General features: G+C 41.9%; 1 protein-coding gene across 1 annotated transcript in view; it reads left to right on the forward strand.

The window, feature by feature from the left end:
- The window catches only part of gli2a (GLI family zinc finger 2a), an 85,397-nt gene that overhangs the window by 1,894 nt on the left and 63,516 nt on the right, over window positions 1-19,987 (forward strand). The window contains exon 2 of the mRNA XM_005919355.2: window positions 15,636-15,775. Coding sequence (XP_005919417.1) covers window positions 15,661-15,775 — 115 coding nt within the window. The 5' untranslated portion in view covers window positions 15,636-15,660. The remainder of the gene's footprint in view (window positions 1-15,635; window positions 15,776-19,987) is intronic.

The raw sequence follows: 19,987 nt of genomic DNA on the forward strand, positions 1-19,987 counted from the left end.
ACCCAACCTCAGACGACTCCGACTCCTAGTGTCCCCTTGCCGCCTTTTATTCAGTGACAAACAGTTTCACAAACACTCATCGTAAAACCCCTGTGTTTCTGTATATATCTATGTCACTGTGTGTGTGTGTGTGTGTGTGTGTGTGTGTGTGTGTGTGTGTGTGTGTGTGTGTGTGTGTGTCTTTTTTGGAAGTCTGCAGAAAATTTAATGAACCACATACTGGTTAAGGAGTCAATGTGTGTGTGTGTGTGTGCGTAGGTGTGTGTGTGTTGGAAGAAGAAGAAGAGGAGGAGGGGGTACTTTTCTTTTTTCTTTTTTTTCTTTTTAAAGCAAATACCGATGAAGTCTAGCGTACAGGGGCAGAAAGGAGGGTTTGGAGGGTGAAGTGACTCTGAGGAGGGGGAGGAGCACCCCTATACCACCACCACCCTCCTCCTCCTCCTTCTCCAACACCACAACCACTCACTCCTGCTGAGTAAACTCAAAAGTTGAAAGACAGAGAGAGAATGCCTCTCACAGTCTGCACTGTACCAATGAAGCCATTCAGCGGCCTGTCACCTCGTGATGGCACAAAGTGCAGCCAGCGTCGGGATGCAGTAGCTGTGTGTGTGTGGGGGGGGGCTTCTGAGGCCTCTGTGGTTGAGCGGAAAAATGTTTGCACTGGAATTTAGCTGCTGTGGATGAAGGATAGCTGCTGCTTGCTCCCTTAAGTGCCGTGTAAACCCCTGAACTGCTGCAGGGAGCGTCAGACAACACTTTGCAGACGTACTGATGAGCACTTGGCCATCAAATCTTTGAATATGTGCCTTCAATCACTTCAGTTAGTTGATTGTAATCCAGATTATAATCCAGAAAGTGTACAGAACCTCCAGAAGATGAATGCGTGGATGCTTGGCTGTTGGTGGTAGATCGGCAGAAGAAAAATAAATAATGAAAAAGCAATTTAGGCTGACAATCTGACTCCATTTAGGCTACAATTTTTAGAATAGCCATGGGAATTGGGACATGGGAAAAAAAAATAGGTGTCCAATTCATCTTTATGTTTATTATGCCTTTTGTCCCCCCCGATCTGCACTGAAAAAAAACAAGTGCAGGGAGTTCCAGGGAAAGGCTGTATTGTGAGTGTTAATAAATCAATACTTCAATACATGTCACATTTTCTAAAATGACAATATTTCAAAAATGTTGTTTTTCGCTGTTACAGCATATGATATGTAATAACAGTATGCTGATCAAACAGGCACTAGACATCTCTTTTGGAAAGTTATGTGGATTAGAAAACTCAATTCCAAGGCTGTGGAGGCACCAATAAAAAGAGTCAAGAGGAATCTGGCGATATTAGCTAATCGACACAAAACAATTACTTGATTTTATTTTATTTTTAAAAGCAGATGAAAATACAAAAGTGAGCTAAATGATTATATTAAAGGATTATGAAAAATAGTTGAGAACGACACCCATATATTCAGAGTGTGTGTGTGTTTTTGCTCCTGTTTTCACTGAGCTGGCCTCAGACTGTCATTTCAGTCTGTAACTGCATCTTTGGGCCTTTTTCATCTTCTTCTTCTTCTTTTCTCTCTCTCCTCCGCCTCCCTTCATTTTCTTTTGAAAAACTTAAACATTACTGGCAGAGGAGCAGAAGCATGTGCACGCCTGAGCGTCGTGGACATGGTAGTGAGAGAGTCTGTGTGCGAGAGCGGGAGTCGATCTTGATGAGTTGGTCATGAAAGGCCTGTTAACTCCTGCCTGCCTGTTGCTTTATTACCGTTCGAGTTTGTAGCGAGCCAAAATGAGCCTCGGGCTACCGGGAAATGTCCTCCAGGCTCCTGACAGGCAGTCCGTCACCAGCTGCAGCTCTTTTCCCTGACTGATGAACTAAATGTAAATAGAAAACCGTGAGTCATGTTGTCCCTGCTCAGCTTTGCAAAGTTGTTTTTCAGACATTAATTTTGGACCGAGTCAGGGTGAGATGGTTTCAGTTCAAGTTCAAATTTTTAAATTGAACTTTAGGCCCAAGAACCTAAAATTTAAGAGCTGAAGCTAAAACCTAATCTGCTGCAGACAACATCCTTCCTTCTAAAACTTTTATTTCTTGTTGATCTCATTGACCAAAGGGTGTTTTAAACCATCTTGGCTTGAGCTGAACTAAACAGTGATTAGATTTAAGCTTTTAGGGAGAGGTGAAAGCACACTACTGTAGGTGCGCTAAGGTGCACAAAAAAGATTGAATCTTTAAAGAGAAAATTGATTTGATTGATTGATTTTCATTATGATTGGAAGACAAATCTAAGTGAAATTTTAATATTTGAATAATCGACCAGTCTGAGCGTAAAGCAGGAAATACTCAGCTTCAGATGCATTCACACTCCATGTGCTTTAGGTGAGTGATCTGCCTGAACAGAGCGTGGAGGAGGCAGCACGCATGATGCTCTGTAAGGTTCTGGAGAAGCTCGGTTTGAAACCAGCTTTTAGTTATCCTGCTAAAATCTTCTCTGAGCACGCCTTAAAACCTGAAGCGACCCATAGAGTCCCATAACTGACAACTTAAGATTACTTTCTGTTTTAATTTGTTTTCACTTCAGGCTGTGGTGTCTCAGGATTTTTGTCCATTCTGAGTCTTTAATGGGTTTTTTTTATGCCATTTCTACTTATATATTTTCTTTGAGTTCTTCTGCTTATCATATCGACATGGCTGTTATGGTTTTATTTCTCCCTCTTTTTCAAGCTGTGTGGTGTGCTTTTTAAAAAAAGGGTTTTGACTTGAAATTTGAGGGATCAAAAAGATCAGGAAACTCACAATTCTGTCTTCACGTCTGTCACGGCCATTGTGCTTTTTTAAAAATATAGAAAACGTGATATCATCAGTTTCATTATCAGTTTCTCTTTCTCTTTTAAAAGACAAAAAAACATAATTTTTAAATATTCACATTATTGAGGGGATGATAAGTGCGATCACACACCTCTTACAGAGCAAGATGTGTGTTTGTGTGTTAGTATAGGTTTGTATGCAGGGATTAAATATATAACGACTGATTTTCACCATCACAAAAAAAATGCTGTAAAATAATTAATTTGGTTTGTTTTATTTCAATTTGCTGAACCCGAAGTTAATGATTATGATTTAGAAAATAAAACATAATGAAATGTGTAGCTCAAAGCTGACATGTGGACCAAGTGAGAAATATCTGATATTGTATTAATGAAATCTGTTAGACACTCTGATTTGGTGATGATGAGACTCACTGTGAGACCCGCAGCACACAGACAGACGGGGTGGGGAGGTGTGCTGAGGACTAAAATGTGCAGGGATGAATTGATGAGACTTTAATGGGCGTTTAGAGCGGCAGTAAAAGGCGGCGTGCAACCGCCATCTTTCACAGTCAGCCTGCACTTCAGACGGAGGGGAAAGTGTGCGAGCGAAAGAGAGAGATGGCCGCTTACATTCATGTGTAGAGCCCTTCACCCAATCCCGTCTCCTTTGCTTCTGGCATGGCGGGCGGCGCAGGACAATCCCCGCTTGTTTTAACACTTGTTGTTTCTCTCCCCTCGAGGCGTCCCGTTCAATTCTGACTCAAGTGCGTGAGGTTAAAGAGGCTCACATCATATCCGGGCTGGGCTTCGTCCTCTTTACACTAGAGCGGGTACGAGTGGCCACTCGAATCCCGGCACAGAAACAGAGGTCACGCCACATTCAAAAGGAGCACACATGGCCTGTGAGAACACATGTGAAAATGCAGGATAATGTAGTTTTAACAAGCCGTTTTAAGGGCTGTGCAGTAAAATAACTGACAAGCTCATTACAGGCCGATTGACCTCGTCAATCACTGCAGCCTTTCTCCTTCATCTTCAACACGATTGCGGCGGAAATAAGTTGTTTCAGGGAAACTGAGCCAAACTGAGGGTCTAACGATCGCCTTCCTCTGTCATGTAATTCTACCTCAGCCAGCTCGAGACTCTCCAAAGAGGGAGGAAAACTTAAACACATCCACTCTTGTATACACTGTACTTGGTGTGATGCACGATGTGTCATCAGCAGCAGCGGTGGACAAACACACAGCCCGGTCAAACTCTTCACAGACGCTTCTCCACTGACTCATCTCAAGCCTGGTTTCCCAAAAGTGTTTCAGGTCTAACATCATCATTGTCTATCAGCTTACAAAGGAACAATGGTGGTCACAGAGCGGGGGTCTTGCGGGGAAACCCTACCCAGGTCACCACAGGTCAGTTCATTTGCAGGAAGGGAGGGAGGGGGGGTGGGGTGGTGAAACTTATTCTATTATCTCACCGCAAGATAAACTCTGTGGACAAAGGAAAGTGACAGGTTGGATGTTTTTTTTAAGCCGAACACTGAATATTTTTAATTTAGTCCTGTGACTAAGTGATGAAGTGTTTGTCTCTGGCTTGGACCGTTAGAAAAATGGTAGATTACCAGACATTATTAGCCTGTATCAGCTACAAGCAGTAACCTCAAGAGCTGAAAAATAAAACCAACATGGAAACAGCAACAGGTGCAGTTCCTTTAACATCCACTTGAGGCTCCAGCAGTCTGTTAGTGCCCATAGACGTCCATGTGATGTCCAACTTCACATGAGAGCAACAAATTATTTTCCGTCTCTATAGCTAATTTTCCCCTTCGCAACAGCTTTAATTGTGTGATATTTTTAACTCACCTGTTTAAATTGTTTTGCATATTTTGCATCATTAGGGGGCGTGGCCTCTTTGACTGACAGATGGCTGTAGTTGATAGCTGTCTGCTAGGCTTCACCTCGTCCCTGACCTGGACCTCTGGATTGTGTTTATGCTGCCTGAGCCTTTTGAAGCATTTTTAATGAAATTATCGGACCAATAATATGGCTGCTGTGCGGTTATTTGTACTAACTGATATCAAAGAAGTCCAAGCTCCAGTGAAATTCTAGAATTTTATTAAACTGTGTCTGTATGCTCCCATACAGTCTACAGAGGCAGACTGCAAAGCATTTCAGCGATGATCAGGTGAAAACTTACCACTTCATTCAGATATGGTCACTTCCTGTTGTAGCTAGCATTTATAGATGTAAACAGAAAGTTGGCACCTAAACTGCACTGCACTCTTCTGCACATGTAGCCCTTACAGAGAATCAGCTTCAGATATTGTCCACAGTTGCTTTTTATTAAATGTAGCACACAGCACAGAGAAACCTTTGACCTGTTCACACTTTAGGAAATAGTTTTTTTTACACGGGCACAATCCAGACTAAAATTGGACATTTGCATTCTCATATTGTGCGTATTGTAAATAAAAAAAGGTTAAAGATTGAACTTCACATCTTTAGACTAAGTCGAACTGTCTTCCCAAAATATTTGAGTCTGTAGAAAGTGATGATGGTGTCCTGTTTATTGTGAACAAATGGAAACCACATGGGAAGGCAGAGTAATGTTTCCAAGCTCATGCATGCTTTCTTCAGTCCATGTTGCCCCCCTGACTGGCTGTGGAATCAGCTGTTAGTGCCATTGATGAGGAGGATTTCTGATTTCCCTTCACTGTATCATTGTCACTTCCTCATTAAACACCCAGCAGGCTTTTTTCTGTGTGCTTGAGAGCTGTGAGATAGACTGACACAGGCTAACAGACAATGCAGTATTGTCTGTGTTGTTTGCCGTTGGCCCTAATCTGATGCAGAGGCAGAGATCGGGGTTTGCGCAGAGGCCACTCGCAGCAAAATGCAGCCATCGTGCTCAAAGAGAGAGAGGAGGGGGATCTGTTTGTGCTCCTAACTCTGGGGTTTGTGTTGGGAAGGGGAGAGGGCAGGGAGTTTGTAAGTTGTGATTTACACCAGGCCCTCCCATAGCTACAAAGTCAACGCAGCCTTAAGGGCAGGGCAGCTGGGCTCCTTTTCTTACATTTCCATATGATGGGAAATATTAGATTCCACATCACGCTGACTCAGTGCCAGGCCACAGTCTCCTCTCAGATAGAAGCCGGAGACAAGAGTCGGAGCTCAGAGTTGAGCTAGGATATAGAGACATGTGGTTGTCTTCAGCAAGTTCCTCCAAACCTTCCCCCTCCTCCCTCATGGCGTTTCTGTTGCTGCCATCCTCTCCTCTCTCTCTGTGGCTTGGGTCCAAAAAGAGGTCTGCTTGTGTTTTGTAATCAGCTCATTAGAGAGAAAGTAGGATGAAAACCTCGCCGTGTTATCTTCAGGGCCCATTTTTGTTCTAATTTGTTTCACATGCAAAACTTCTGTAATGTCAGGCTGCTCTGAGCGTGAACTCGGTAATGCCAAAACATGGTCGCAGGGCAGCAGTGGATTCCAGGGTGAAAAAATTCAGGTGAAGATGGCAGAAAAAGGTTGTTTAACAGCAAAGCGCATGTTACCTTTCATATGGGCCTGACATAAGAAGGTCACTTTCTAGGTTAAAGAATGCAGCTTCATTAAAGTGGTTTTTCTAACACTAAATCTAATCCTTGCATTTAGAGGACAGTGCCATTTGGCTCACCTTGAGCTACACATTTAGTACTTTTAGAGTTTGAAGCAGCCACATAAAAGCACACGGGGAAAAGGGACGGTCTACCATTTCTACACATAAGGATCAATCGAGAACCACAGCTCAGCTTCTCACCTTCTTGGAAAGTTTTGAGGCTCTTTCTGGAGCAGAAGAGATGTCTGAGTAACTAACTGAAAGTCTGCAATACAAACTGGGAGTGTGGAAATTAGCAGCTAATGGTGTAATTATTAGTTTTAGTGAAAATATTTAAAATAAAAAATTAAAGTGCACTTTAGGTCCTGATAACTGTTACCGGTCAACTAGGATCTCATCTGAAGATGCGCTTTGACAGCTGCTTTGGATGCCTGCATAAACACACATGCACAGCAAACTTCAATGGGAGTCCCTCTGCTGTGACTAAAGCTTTGACTGTGAATTGGCAGCAGCTGGCATGAGTGGCCGATGCAGACACATGCAGACTGTCAGCTATCAGACACTTCTACTAAACTCACCACAACGGCGTGGAAGCCGCACCACAGTGAAACCTGAGTGTAGCAAATGCCAACATTGGCTCGTTGGAGCGTCCGAACACAGACGTGCAGAGTGGCAGTTTAGCTGATGTCGTGGTCGAGGTCAGTGACAGCTGGAGTGGTCGAGAGTGAGTGCTAACAGCACGTTTAGGATGAATGGCCCCTGGCCAAATGCTTCAGAGTGGGAGGCACGACTCAGCAGTGTGCATGGTGGCACCAGTGACAGCTGGGACTTAAAACACACATTACATGGATACAGACTCAGCTTCATTCAGCTGAGATATGCAAGCAATGAGAACTTTCTAACTCGTCAGCTTATCAGTTAATGGTTTGATTAATGATTTGCATGCTTGTTGTAGACCAGCGTGGTGGGGCCACACTGGCTAAAATAACTTGAAAATGTTAAAAAAAAAAAAAAAAAACTTGCTGTGAAGTTTGGCGCGGGCATAGTTGTTCCGTGAATTGTGATAAATTCGGCAGTCCTGTGACATTTCTTCTTGCAAAAAAGTGAATACTTGCAAAAATAAAAGCATTCCCACTTTGCAGCTAAGGTGTAAGGTTACACAGCAGAAGAATGCGTGGCAAATATTTTTTTGTCCCTTTTTCATGTAACCATTCAATAGAGATCAAAACAATTCAATTCAGTTTTTTTAATATAGCACCAAATCAAAACAGCAGTCACCTCAAGGTGTTTTACATACTATATATTTTATAAAATAATATGGTGAAAACCCCAGCGATCAAAGGCTGACTTTGGGAATGCATTTGGTGACAGTGGGAAAGAAAAACTCTCTTTTAACAGGAAGAAAATGTAAGAATGTGAGTGACACCTAAATTTGCGCCAAACTCTGGGTTTTTTTGGGGTTTTTTTGCCTTTGACAGTGTTAGGACCATTACAAAAAAAAATCACATTCATGTATCTTCCCCTCCAGCTGGTGACCGTGTACTATATAGGTCACGAGTTCCACATCTGTTTTCTGTTGGTTGAGAGAGACAAAGAGATCAACCACAGGATATTGCCTTTACTAGAAGGAAAGGTCAGGTTCAGGGGTGGAGTAAGAACTCATCCACAGGGCTTTTTTCTCTCTGCTGTTTTAGATGCCTTTTATATTACATCAGTTGTTAGCTTCTCATTACTCTGTATGATCTGCAATCCACTGGATACTTGGTCTTTGGTGAGGGATTTGGTTCCCCCAGTGTGTTGTGCACATTGTAAACATTTGGAATGGATAGTAGATTCATACAAACATGGAATGCAATGGAGAAAATAGTTCAGTAATCCCCGATTTACATGCCTGTGATTGAAAACAGGGCTCACACATATGAGCCACAGTGGTTTTAATTGATATAAGAAATTATTTGCAGGCTTCCTTTGATTCACTGCACGTTAAATTGCTCTTAAAGCAAAGATCTTAAAGTAGCTCAGCCAAGTTAAGTGCTTAACCCTTAAAACAACCTTCACCCTGGCAATGAGAAAGCATATTGTGGCAATCGTCTCCTTTCTGCTTGGCTGACCTGAAGCTATACATGTGAGGCAGCCTGTGGTAATTTCGACCTCTGAATCAAACTAATGGATAACGTGCTGCTGTCAGGCCTCTCACGTCTCAACTGCTTTCATGATCCTTCAGACCTGAGCTTCAAATCCTCAAAGGGAGACATTTCTCCGCACAGAAGTGATTCACCCATGGAGAATGTGTCCTGTCCTAGTCTAAACTTGTCTTTTCCCAAAGGTCTTTGTAGTCGCCGTCCATTTTGGCATATCATCTGTCAACAAAAACATTCCTAGTCTGATACAGACTGTTTTGCACTGATGGGGTACAGATTTTGCCACAACAACATCAACCACATGAAGTAGTTTTATGGTGTTATGAAAGGAGTTGAGGGTTTGTTTAAAGGTGCCAAGGTCACATCTTCCGTTTTACAAGACATCTGCATTTTGCATGATGTCAAATATTTGTAATATTGTATCCTAAGAGTTTTTTTTTTTCATTTGTAGCAGATTTGTAGCTACATAGGGGAAGAATAAAGAAAAAAACAACTCTGACATGTTTTCATATTTTTAATTTTATATGGTGGACTACAGTTGAGCCACGTTACCATTCAGTGGTCATCCCAAAGTTCAGTCTTATCCTGTTTACCTTTTATCTTCGGTCTCCACCAACTTTTAAGGGAAATGTTGGATTTTTAGTTCTTAAATGATGAACTGTTGTTGGGTTTTTAGAGATTTATCACTGAAAACAGCATGCTGCCATGGCTGCAAACCCAGCCAAAACTATAAATTCAAGTGAAATAAACTCTTGGGAGAAAGAGGGCCAACGTAGTTGAGTGACCCGTTTTATTGGTATTGGTTATTATGACTATAAAGGTATAATACCTGGTCAAAAAACTCTAAGTTTTCCACATAATCTCAAGATTTAGTACCTAACAAGCATATCTACGGTGGGTCATTACCCCATGACTTTACTTTCACATGACCATGACCTATGTTCTTTACTCTGGCACCGAAAACAACATGCAGAAATCAAAAAGTTAAAACATTTAAGTAATGGACATTTGCCTGAATACAGTCTCAAATGTGGTGAACCAAAGGTGAAAGTTTTAGAGTGTGGTTTAAAAAGTACTGCCATTTTACTGTTAGGTAGTGTTGCAGCCAAGACCAAAAATGAGCTGAATAGTCTCAGGAAGGAAGCATTTGGTAAGTGAAAAATGCTCTCATGGAGAGAACATCTGGGAAGTTAAATTAAAGGTTACTTATGAAACTATCACAGAGTCAAGGAGAAAGTCCAGCCAAGGTGGTTAGAGCTGGCCATGAGAGGGGGAAACCATATGTTTTTATGTCCACATTTTGCCGTGAGCTCTCTGAATACGCAGGGGATGCAACAAAAGCACAGTAAAAAAAAAAAGAAACTTGCGGTGAACCTGTCACCAGCACTTCCCCTCCGTGCACCGTACACCTGTCTACCTGTAAATTAGATCTGACAGCTGAAGAATTCCTACGTAACCTAAAAATAACATGAAACTTATTCTGTTCCTACGGAGAGTAAATAAGTAAAAATATAAATTATACAATTATCAAGGCATCAGTTAGATGGTTTAGTGGTCATTGTGTGTCACTGCATTTTAAAAGATTGTGAGTTCGATCCAAGCTAGCCAGCCTTATTGAAGCATGCTAGCATACGGTGTGTGTGGTGATCAGATTCCAACAAACCAAATGTGGGTGGGACAATGTGAAACACCCTAATATGGTAAGAGGTTATATGTAATGTAATTAACAAACTATGCAGAATATAGATTGGTCAAAAAGGTAATAACTAAAAAACAAATGGATTCTTTTTTTCCCCCCAGATTGACTATTAAGTAAATACAGTAAGCATACGTGAAAGATTCTTATAAAATAGCCTTCCTTCACCCATGTTTTCCCATTTTGTGTCTCAGTAGTTGTTCAGCCGTTATTTGAGCTGCTGTTCTGTCTGGTAACCATCTTTAGGTTTCAATAGGAATGCATCCGTACATCTGCAGGTCTCTTTTTGAGCGGCATGTTTCTTGTTAGAGCCAAGTATTCTGACTTCTATAAAGTAGAGCAAATACAAATGTGGGACACTGTCCCGGTAACAAGAAATAAAAGTGCTATCCATCGCTGGTCACGCTATAGAGCTGACTTTTAGTTAAGCAAACTTAAAATGGTTTAGCAGTTTTTTCAGCTTATGTGAATTATCTCTGTCATAGGACAACTTTAATCTAATAGGCTTAGTCACCTAAATGTAACCAAATCTGAACCAAAAAGATGGCAGATCAGGAGATACTCATAAGGGTTAAAGATGTTAAAGGTGACAAATAAGAAAATATGAAGAGTAGTATACAATCCAAAGTCTACAATACCTCAAAAAAAAAAGATCAAAAGTCTTTCATCTTAATCATGGCTCCAAAACAAAATGTGTGATGAAGATCCAAAAATATGTAAAACAAAACCATATTTTGGCTCATTTTAGTTGTTTTGTTAACCTGCATGAGTGTCACCGTCAGAAACCTGAGCAGAGAGGTCTGCAGGTGGCATAGGGGCTGGAGACCTCACTTATCCGTCTGTCCCTTGTTTGCCAAGTGAGCAGAGTGTGGGACAGCAGTTGGTGTGAGAAACTGACTGTGTGTGTGTGCGCGCTGCCAGGAAAGAGAGCCTACCAGCATACGGATCGCATTCACTGAAAGATAGGAAGGAAGAAAGTAAGAAGAGCAAAGCCTGGAAATCTTCAGAATGAGAGGGCCTCTTTTGATGTGTGTTTGCATTCCTTTCAGTGTTGGTGAAAGGGGAGCTGTTGAACGGTAGTGGAGGAGAGGAACACTTGAAACTGAACGAGGCGCTAAGAAAAACACACACCGGGTCTCATAACAAAAGTCCTGCACGTCTGAGACGAAGGGGGCAGAAGGTAAATTAACAGAGAGCGGAAGAGGAGTTCAGACAAAAGCAGGCGAGACCAGGGGAAAATCAATCCTGACGTGAAGAGCAAATTCATTAAGCAGGCGATTTTTCTCACTAGTGCTTTCATCGTTGCTCCCACAACAAATGATTTTGCTCAGAAATAAATGGAATGATATGGCTCTCCTATGATCTTAGGTCACTGGCAGCTCATCTAGGGCTTGGTTTGGTTTTAGCCACATGCTGAATAGCCTTTTTTTTAAATATATAAAGTAGAAGATGATACATTTCAAATGAGGTGTTAGACATTTTGGGGTTAGTTTTTTTGTGTTAAAGTTTTCCATTTGATCTTCCAAACAGGCAAAACGTCAATGAAAATGGGGGGACATCAACTGAACACTAATCCTAGGTGACCTGATGGATCTTAAGAGGTTAAGCCTCGAAGCAGAAAACATATCAGTGACAACTCCCCATTACCTCAGTCTTTTTCCGGTGCCTTGTGCGGTTACTGGCACGCCTGGACCGTCCATCATAGCAAAGTCCTGGGGAAGGAAAATCAAGATGTGCAATCTCTCCTATAAACTACTCCTTTTCTATGAATCATCAAATACAATAATTTATTATAAATCTAGAATATGTACAGCAGACTGCGTGTGACAGGAAAGGAAGGATTTGGGTAATTAAATAAATATAAGATGTTTCTTTGTGTCTGTGCTCACTTCTAAATAGCAGTTTTGAATGTCTGCAAGATAATTCACTAAAGTGGGGAAAATCATCCAGTTTTTTGTGGCAGGAAGGAGCAAGAACAAAGATGAAAGTGAAGCTGTGAAGCTTAAGGTTTCGGATATGGTTAGTCTGGCCTTAACCACAGGCAAAGAAAAGCAGCTTTGCATTCAGATGAACAAAATAAATCATTTAGAACTGCAATCTGTGCAAGTCTTGTTTTGGGATTTTGTTGTTAGACTGACATTGCTGTGGTGTTTTTAGCTCTGCACTTCCAGGAAATCACTCGATCATCAGAATTTTGAGGCCGTCTGTAGAGCATCGCCTCCAGTGACCGTCTTGTAAGAGACCAGATAAATTTAAAAGCCTGGGTTCTGCTCAGGTGTAACATAAAAAAAGAAGACTCAATCAGATGCCTGCTCTGCCCTCTGAAGTCTCTGAGCCTGTGGTCACATGACACCAGAGGGTGGATGGGGGGGGGGACGCTGCTCGTCCTGCGACAGGCTGCCCAGCCAACCAGAAGATGAGTAAAGAAGTGCACCCTTGTTGTTTGTTCGCCTTTGGCCCCTGCCATCTGTCCGCTTAGTTCCTGACACCTGTACCAGCCCGTCAGAACTGGGCTCCCCTGTCATCGGGGGCAACAGGGTCTTGCCTGTAGGGAGAAATTGGTTAAGGGGGGTGGAGGGTGTAATGTAACAGCTCCAAGGTATTAAGGAAGGATGAGTGAGGGTGAAGTTGGGGCCACTTTTTCAAAAATGTGCTCAAATTTTCCAGTTATTGACAGTTTTTGCACCTGTTTTTTTATTTATTCGTTTCTTGCTAAACGACCCCCAAACCCCTCTTAATCTAAGTATTGGCTCGAGGTTCAGAGGCAACTGGAAACCAAATAGTTGGCTTGCTGTAAAAGCATGGAAACGGCCATTAATGCGATGCCAGATGTTCATCAGGCGGCAATGTTAAGGGGAGGATTCTCAGTCAGGCTGCTTGAAAGGCGAACACGGTTGCTCCGAGCTCTGGTCTGTTCATGGGCACATCTTATCCGAGCCAACAGGGATCACCACCAAAAACTAGTCGGCTTTTTGGCCAAGTCTAAATACGATAAAGGCCCATGAAAGAGCAAATTAGATTCTATCACTAAGGTGATGTCAGAGTGACGGACTTCTCAGAGACGAGATGGCTCGCTGGCGAGCTCAGCGACATTTTTGGCAGCAGAAAAAAAGAAACAGATGTAGCCTAAACCTGTTAGTCGCCCACCTCTAATCGGCTTACATTGGCTCACTGACAGGCGACTGGCACCTCCGAAGGGTAACAGACATGGCTGCTAGTACGCACACCTCACAATAAAGCATGACATGTTGGAAATCCACATGAAACCGAAAACAACGCTTCACACGTTTGCCTGGTAGGAACCAGATCACTGAGGTTTCCATTTGAATGACGGTATCATTCTCCACATTCCTAATTGTGTATTTACCTGGTGTCACACCATCCCGTGTTTTAATATGTTACAACGTCTAGGCTCCACTAATGTAATTTATTATCATCAGGCTGCTCTGAAAGCTCCCTGAAAAGCCTTCAGTCGATCCAAAAAACACAATGAGACAACTAACTGGGACTAGAAAGAGAGATCCGTGTTCTTCTATATTAACGTCTCTTTTTTGGCGCAATTTAAAATCCAGAATTGAATTTTAAAATACTTCTCCTCTTGATTAGGCCCCATCTTATCTTGAAGACCTCACAGTATCATATAATCCCAACAGAGCACTGGCTTAGTTGTGGTTCCTTGAGATTCTAAAAGTAGAATGGGAGTTAGAGACTTCAGCTATCAGGCCTCTCTTCTGTTGAACCAGCTCCCAGTTTGGATTCAGGAGACAGACACCCTCTCTGCTTTTAAGATTAGACTTCAAACTTTAAGATATAAGCTTTCTAAAAAAGCTTATAGTTTGGGATGGATCAGGTGACCCTCCCTAACACAAAGTGAGCCGGGTGTTGTTGTGGATAGGTGCTGTATAACTGAATTATTTTGTGGTTTCTTTGCAGCCAAAAATCACATTTGTTTCTCATATATAAGCAACAATTAATATCCTCTGGATGTTGTTTGTGTTCTTTGGGCACATATTAGGTCATAAACACATTTGGTTTATAAGATCTGAGGTTGTTTTAATCAGCTAGCTGCAAACAGGTGTGAGGAGAGGACAGAAACCTGCAGACCCAACACCCCCCTGTGATTACATGCAGTTGTTCATTCTCTTGTCTTTTCAGCATTGTGACAAACGTTTTCTCACCAGTGTCTGAAAGCATGTGGAAAAGCAATGACCACAAGCTAGCCAGAGCGCGGAGAATGACTTTTCCCTTCTAGGCCAGCCCGGTGGTGGGGGGCTGGTGGGGGAGGTGGATGGAGAGACTGGGTCTTATTTGCTCTCAGCAGAGGATGATCTTGTAGGTCCCACCATGTCAAACAAGTGGCAGGTTGCCAAGTCATCGAGCCTTTCACACAGACATGAGGAGGTATTGACACAGTGCGTGAGGCTAAAACCTCAGCGCTGAGGGCCACTCACATTTACAATTGGAACAGAAGGGGCTCCATGAACTCATTACATCAAACTGAGAAACCTGAGGGTGTGTGTGTGTGTGTGTGTGTTCAAGGCTTTTCGGTTACACTGGCCCAATAAACACACATGCACACCTATGGAGATATGCTACAAACACACTATAGCAAGACAGTTTTTGTTAGTTCAGTATGAAAAAAAATTCACCTCTCTTGCTTCCTGTGCCGTCTGTTATGTCAGCAGTAATTGCTGAGAGTAATTTACTTATTTAATGTTTGGCTTCCTGAAAGCCCAACTGTGCAATTCTACAATCTCCAGATTTTAATGTTGGGTCTTTTTCCAACTTAAATTCTATTTTGTAGCTTAAAGATTGTTGAAATTTGTTTGGTTTGTGAATGGAAACATTTGTGCTCTGTTAAACTTAGCTCTGTTTTTGTTAGTCTAGTGGTTCTCAAACTGTGGGGTGGGCCCCTCTGTTGGGGTATTTGACCCACTGTAAGGGGTCAGTTTTATGTTCTTTGCTTTTATTTTTTGTTACTATTCATGTTAATAATTGAAGATAAATGTGGACTGTAAAGTGGGAATTAGTCTGAGTTTCTGAAGAGGGGCATGCAAGAAAACGTTTGAGAACTGGTGTGCTAGATGTGAGAATGATGAGTATCTTTTTCGCTCGTTAGAAGAAAAGGACAATGTTTAAATATTTTTCAATGAAAGAAATTTTTTTTTTTGAGTTGATTTCCCAGAATGACAGAACACTAATACATTACTACAATACATTAATACAACTGTCTGACTTTTCTGTATTATTATTATTATTATTATTATTATTATTATTATTATTACGCTGTTTTTGCTTCTGCAGGACTTTGAGTTCAGCGCAGTACTTCCTTCACCACATGATGTTTTCCTTGATCAGTTTTTTGACCTTATGTTCTTATGTGTGTCTTGCCTCTGCAGCTTGTGACAGAAATTGAAGAGCAGCATGGAAACTTCAGCTCCAACAGCAACTGACAAGAAGGAGTGTAAGAGTTCTGGTCTGGATGGAAGCAGCTTCTCAGAACTCCCGAAGAAACCCTCGCCCACCACTCTGACCAGAGGTACATCCGTATCCGTTTGCTCTTTCCTCATTGTAAGGTGGAAGTACAGCAGAAGACATGACAGATTAGAGCTTTGACATAATACTTGTCAAAGTAATTTGTTAAAAAAAAAAAAAAATCAGCTTCTCTTTGGCGCCTTCAAACACCAGAATCTGGACCTTTGTCTTTAGGTTTCTGCACTCTGCACTGCAGTGAACTGCTGCTCACTAAGTAGTTGGGTGGCACATGAAAATGCTCAAAGATGGGGGCTGCGTGTTTCAGAGATGTCAGAGAATGAGTGATGAAAAAATGTTATAATGAGGTCGAAAGACCTTGTTCTCACCTCCCGAGTGTAAATTTCATGAATTACTAAAAAAGGCTGGCACAGCAGTGGACGACATGGTGTATCAGAGGCCGTGGATAAAGAGGAGGGAGGAGGGAAGCACCTTTGAAATGCTAACAAGATGTCGTATGACATTGTGGCGTTAGCGCTATTTCTGCTTAATGATGGGCTTGGTGGCCTGCCACGAGAGGAGCCATGAGCATTAATTGTTTAGGGATGCGTGGTGAGAAACTAGGGCGTTTCAGTACGTCCTCTCTGGCACCTCCACAAAGGGTCCAAAAGTTTTTCAAACCAGCGATAAGAAAATATTGCACTTGCCATAACATGAATTATTCAGTCGTTTACACAGTTGTGACCATTGTGTGTCACGGAGGCTGTGGGGGTCGAATTTTCATAACCTTGCCCCATTGAAAAGCAGCAGGCTGCAACCATCAGGGGTTATTTGTGCTTGTGAGGTAACAGTGAGGGTGCTGGGTGTCCAAGACTTCGTCTCATAATTAAAAGATGAGAGCTCATGTTTTCATTAGTGAGTGTGTGATGAAAACTCATCATAACGAGGTTGGAGGACCTTGTTGGGGCCTCTGAGGTGCAAGTGTTATAAATTACTAACGCCGGCTGGTGGACACTGAACCCCCTCAGAAAGATGCTCTGGCATCAAGTGAGAGGCCACTGCAGCGAATTCAAGTTGTTTTACTGTTTAATGAAGTGCCTGATGCCCTGCCATCACAAAGCTCACTTTGTCACACAGGGGAACCTTTAAAGTAGGACATTAGTATGTCATTAAATAGTTTTAAGGCTTTTGCTTTCAATTTGGATTATGCCTCCTTTTCGTTTCTTATATTAGTATGCAGATTCAAACAAAAAATATAGGACGATTGTGAATACATCAAGTAGTTTTGCACTGGTAAACTTTTAGGGCCTTGTTTGTTCTGCTTAGTCGTATTTGAAATGGAATTTTTAAGTACTCAAACTACATTTAAAAGTACCCGCGTCCTACTCCTAACCCTAACCCCAGATGGATTTCCGTTGACCAAGTGGGTGTAAGGTTTAGGTTTAGGTTCAGATCCACTCTTCTTAAAGAATTTCTTCCTCTTAGGAAGACCAAAATGGAAATGCTTTTTAAAGAAAAATTACCAATGTGGTCTCATTACAGGACATAAAATACTGCCAGTCACCATGACAGCACATGGTGTGTTTTAGAGTGAGTAGCTTCACTCACTGCCTGTGACACTATTGGATGCGCAAGGATAATAGTTCAATTTTAAAAGAGCTATAGGTTTCTTGTTGTGATAAGTCGCAGGTTTATCAGCCTTCAGACTGTTTAGGAGCCTTGTTTCACTTTAAAACCAATTATCAGAATTGGTTACCTTGGGAGAGTTTAAGTCTGATTTAAATGAACGAGAGAATAACTCTTTTACTCAGTGTGATTGTTTTAATGTACTTTTAATTTGATCTGTTATTTTACACATGTTGGTATGGGATGTTGTATTTGTTTTAAATGTTATATACTTATGTGGTATGCGTATTTTGACTTTTGTTGCCATGATGCCAGGTCTCTCTTGAAAATGGGATTTTTAATCTCAATGAGATTTTTTACCTGGATAAAGGACTAATAAAAAAAACCAAAAAAACAGTATCCCTGCAAGTTGAAAAAGGATGATTACTCTGAGCTTTAACGGCGACACCAAATGGTCCCCTGTATAGTCCATATGCAGTGAGGTTATTTTTGAAAATATAACTCCACAATGGAATAGTGTAACTCAAGGAGAAACAACCCGTGAACATCTTGTTCTCCATAATCCCTTCTGTCAGCTGGTCACGAATCTCATCACTTTGCTTGTGTTTCATGGAGACTTGCATTGCCTTGTTGAACTTGTCTGTCTCTCTGAGTGTGGAAACATAATGGAAGTTTGTGTCTGGTTTCTAATAAAGAGAGTGTGTTAGGATCCAAGGGGAAAGAAGAAGTAGGATGAGGATAAAGGGAAAGGGGAATGCTGGCACAAACGCCCAGATCAGATTGAGTCCATATGATAAGAATCAGACTTGTTTCTCAGGGTCTTTTTAATGGTTTTAAATGGGCACCCACATTCTGTGTGACAGCCTGCATCTGTCTCGGTGCAGGGCGTGCTTCCACAGGCTCGCCTCCCGCAACCTGATTCCCAGGCCCAGGGGTTTACGAGTGCTTCAGCATGTCAGAATAACATGTGTTCAGATTAGGTGCCCACTTCCAGGACTGTAAAACATCTCACAATTTCAAAGGGAAACCTGTGATTGATACACCCCCCCTCCCCACTTTGCACCAAAGTGTACATGCGCTCAGATGTGCTACTCTCCTCTGACCTCGACTGACGAAGAGTGACGGTTTCAAACACAGACCTGCCAGAGTTCTTTTACGACTCCCGTTATATTCAGAAAAAGTTTGCAAGAGAGAATTTTTCCATCATCGCTCATTTTTGTGTTGACTGTACGAGGCCAGTGGAGCAGACAAGCTGGGTAATGCTGATTATTTCTGCCTAACCACAGTGTTGTCTTCATCTTTCTTAGAATTTGCCAGAGGCTTGTGAAGCCTTTGCAAAGATCGATGATCCTCAGCATATAAAACGTAATGTCCACAGTTATTCTCAGCACTGATGTATCTAAGGAGAGTGCCAATAGGAGAAAAATGACCTCACTTTCGAGAGCCCTTACTGCAAAAGCATTAAATCACTTCTTCCAGTCTTTCCTCATGAAAATAGATCAAAAATAAGTCTTACTACTCTAACTCGAAATATCTCTGAAACAGAAATCCAAAAAATGTCTGTTTCTGTTCCTACGGGTATTTGAATGTAACTCCTTGGGGCTTTTTATTAGGGTAACTATGAGTAACTTTCTGAAGGCTAAAAATGGATCATATATTACAATAAGCAGAAAACAAATTGCATCTGCAACTTTTCTTCTAGATTTAAAATGCTGGAATTATCTGATTACTAAGTTTGAGTCCATTTTATTGGACTAAGAAAATTTTATTCTGAATCAGGTACCTGTCAGCAGGTGAATCTCTTGCTTTTTAGCCCTATGCTGAACACAGTTTCAGAAACTAGAAGATACAAAGATCTTTAATGTCAAGATCTTTGTATCTTGACATTAAAGTCCAAAATTGTCACCAAAGGTTCAAGACTGGTTTCTGGTCTCCACAAGGGTACAGCTGTAGTACCATAGAGGTTACCACCCATGAGATAAGCTGTTTTACAGGTAAAGGTACCGAAAGCGTAGCATAGATGGATGAAGACATGGTGTGTAGTATAATTGGTCTTTCTGGGAGTGGAGGGTGGATTTGCGATAAGGAACTGGGTGTTAATTATGGTTATCATTGGGTAAGTCTCAGAACTTGAGTCTGAGGGTCTCTGCTGAGGTCTCTGCCTTATGCACGGGGCCTTTCTCTGGATGGTGCTCTGGAGTGGGTCACGGCCCTCCCTGGCAGAGAAAAATGTCCCAGAGAAAAATAGACCTCCCCCCATCCCTCCCCGTCCACAGGGCTACTCCAAAGGGACAGCCACTAATCTTCCTGAGAAAGAGATTTCTGCTTTTCTTTCTGTGCTCCTAAATGAGGCTCTTACACTGCTGTGGTTCCACCGAACAGTTCAGAGGTGGAAGAGGGGGTGGGGGCACTCACTGGCCAGAGTTATGCAGGGATGACTCCATTCATGTTATACCCCTGTGCCCCCCTTGGGGTTCAACTCCTTGGCCCTCCACCTTGGTTGAAAGAATCACAGAATTCATCTTGTGATGCCTGAAGTACTCAACTAAAAAAAGAAAAATGCAGTTCCTCACAATTCTTCCTGAATTATTCTTTGAAGGAGGCAAGTTAAGTTGGCAGTAAAAATTCAACCTTATGTTATGTGTCCTGTTTA

The sequence above is a fragment of the Haplochromis burtoni genome, unplaced genomic scaffold (genome assembly GCF_018398535.1).
Source record: "Haplochromis burtoni strain Fernald_Lab_line unplaced genomic scaffold, NCSU_Asbu1 Contig_20, whole genome shotgun sequence".
NCBI classification, from domain to species: domain Eukaryota; kingdom Metazoa; phylum Chordata; class Actinopteri; order Cichliformes; family Cichlidae; genus Haplochromis; species Haplochromis burtoni.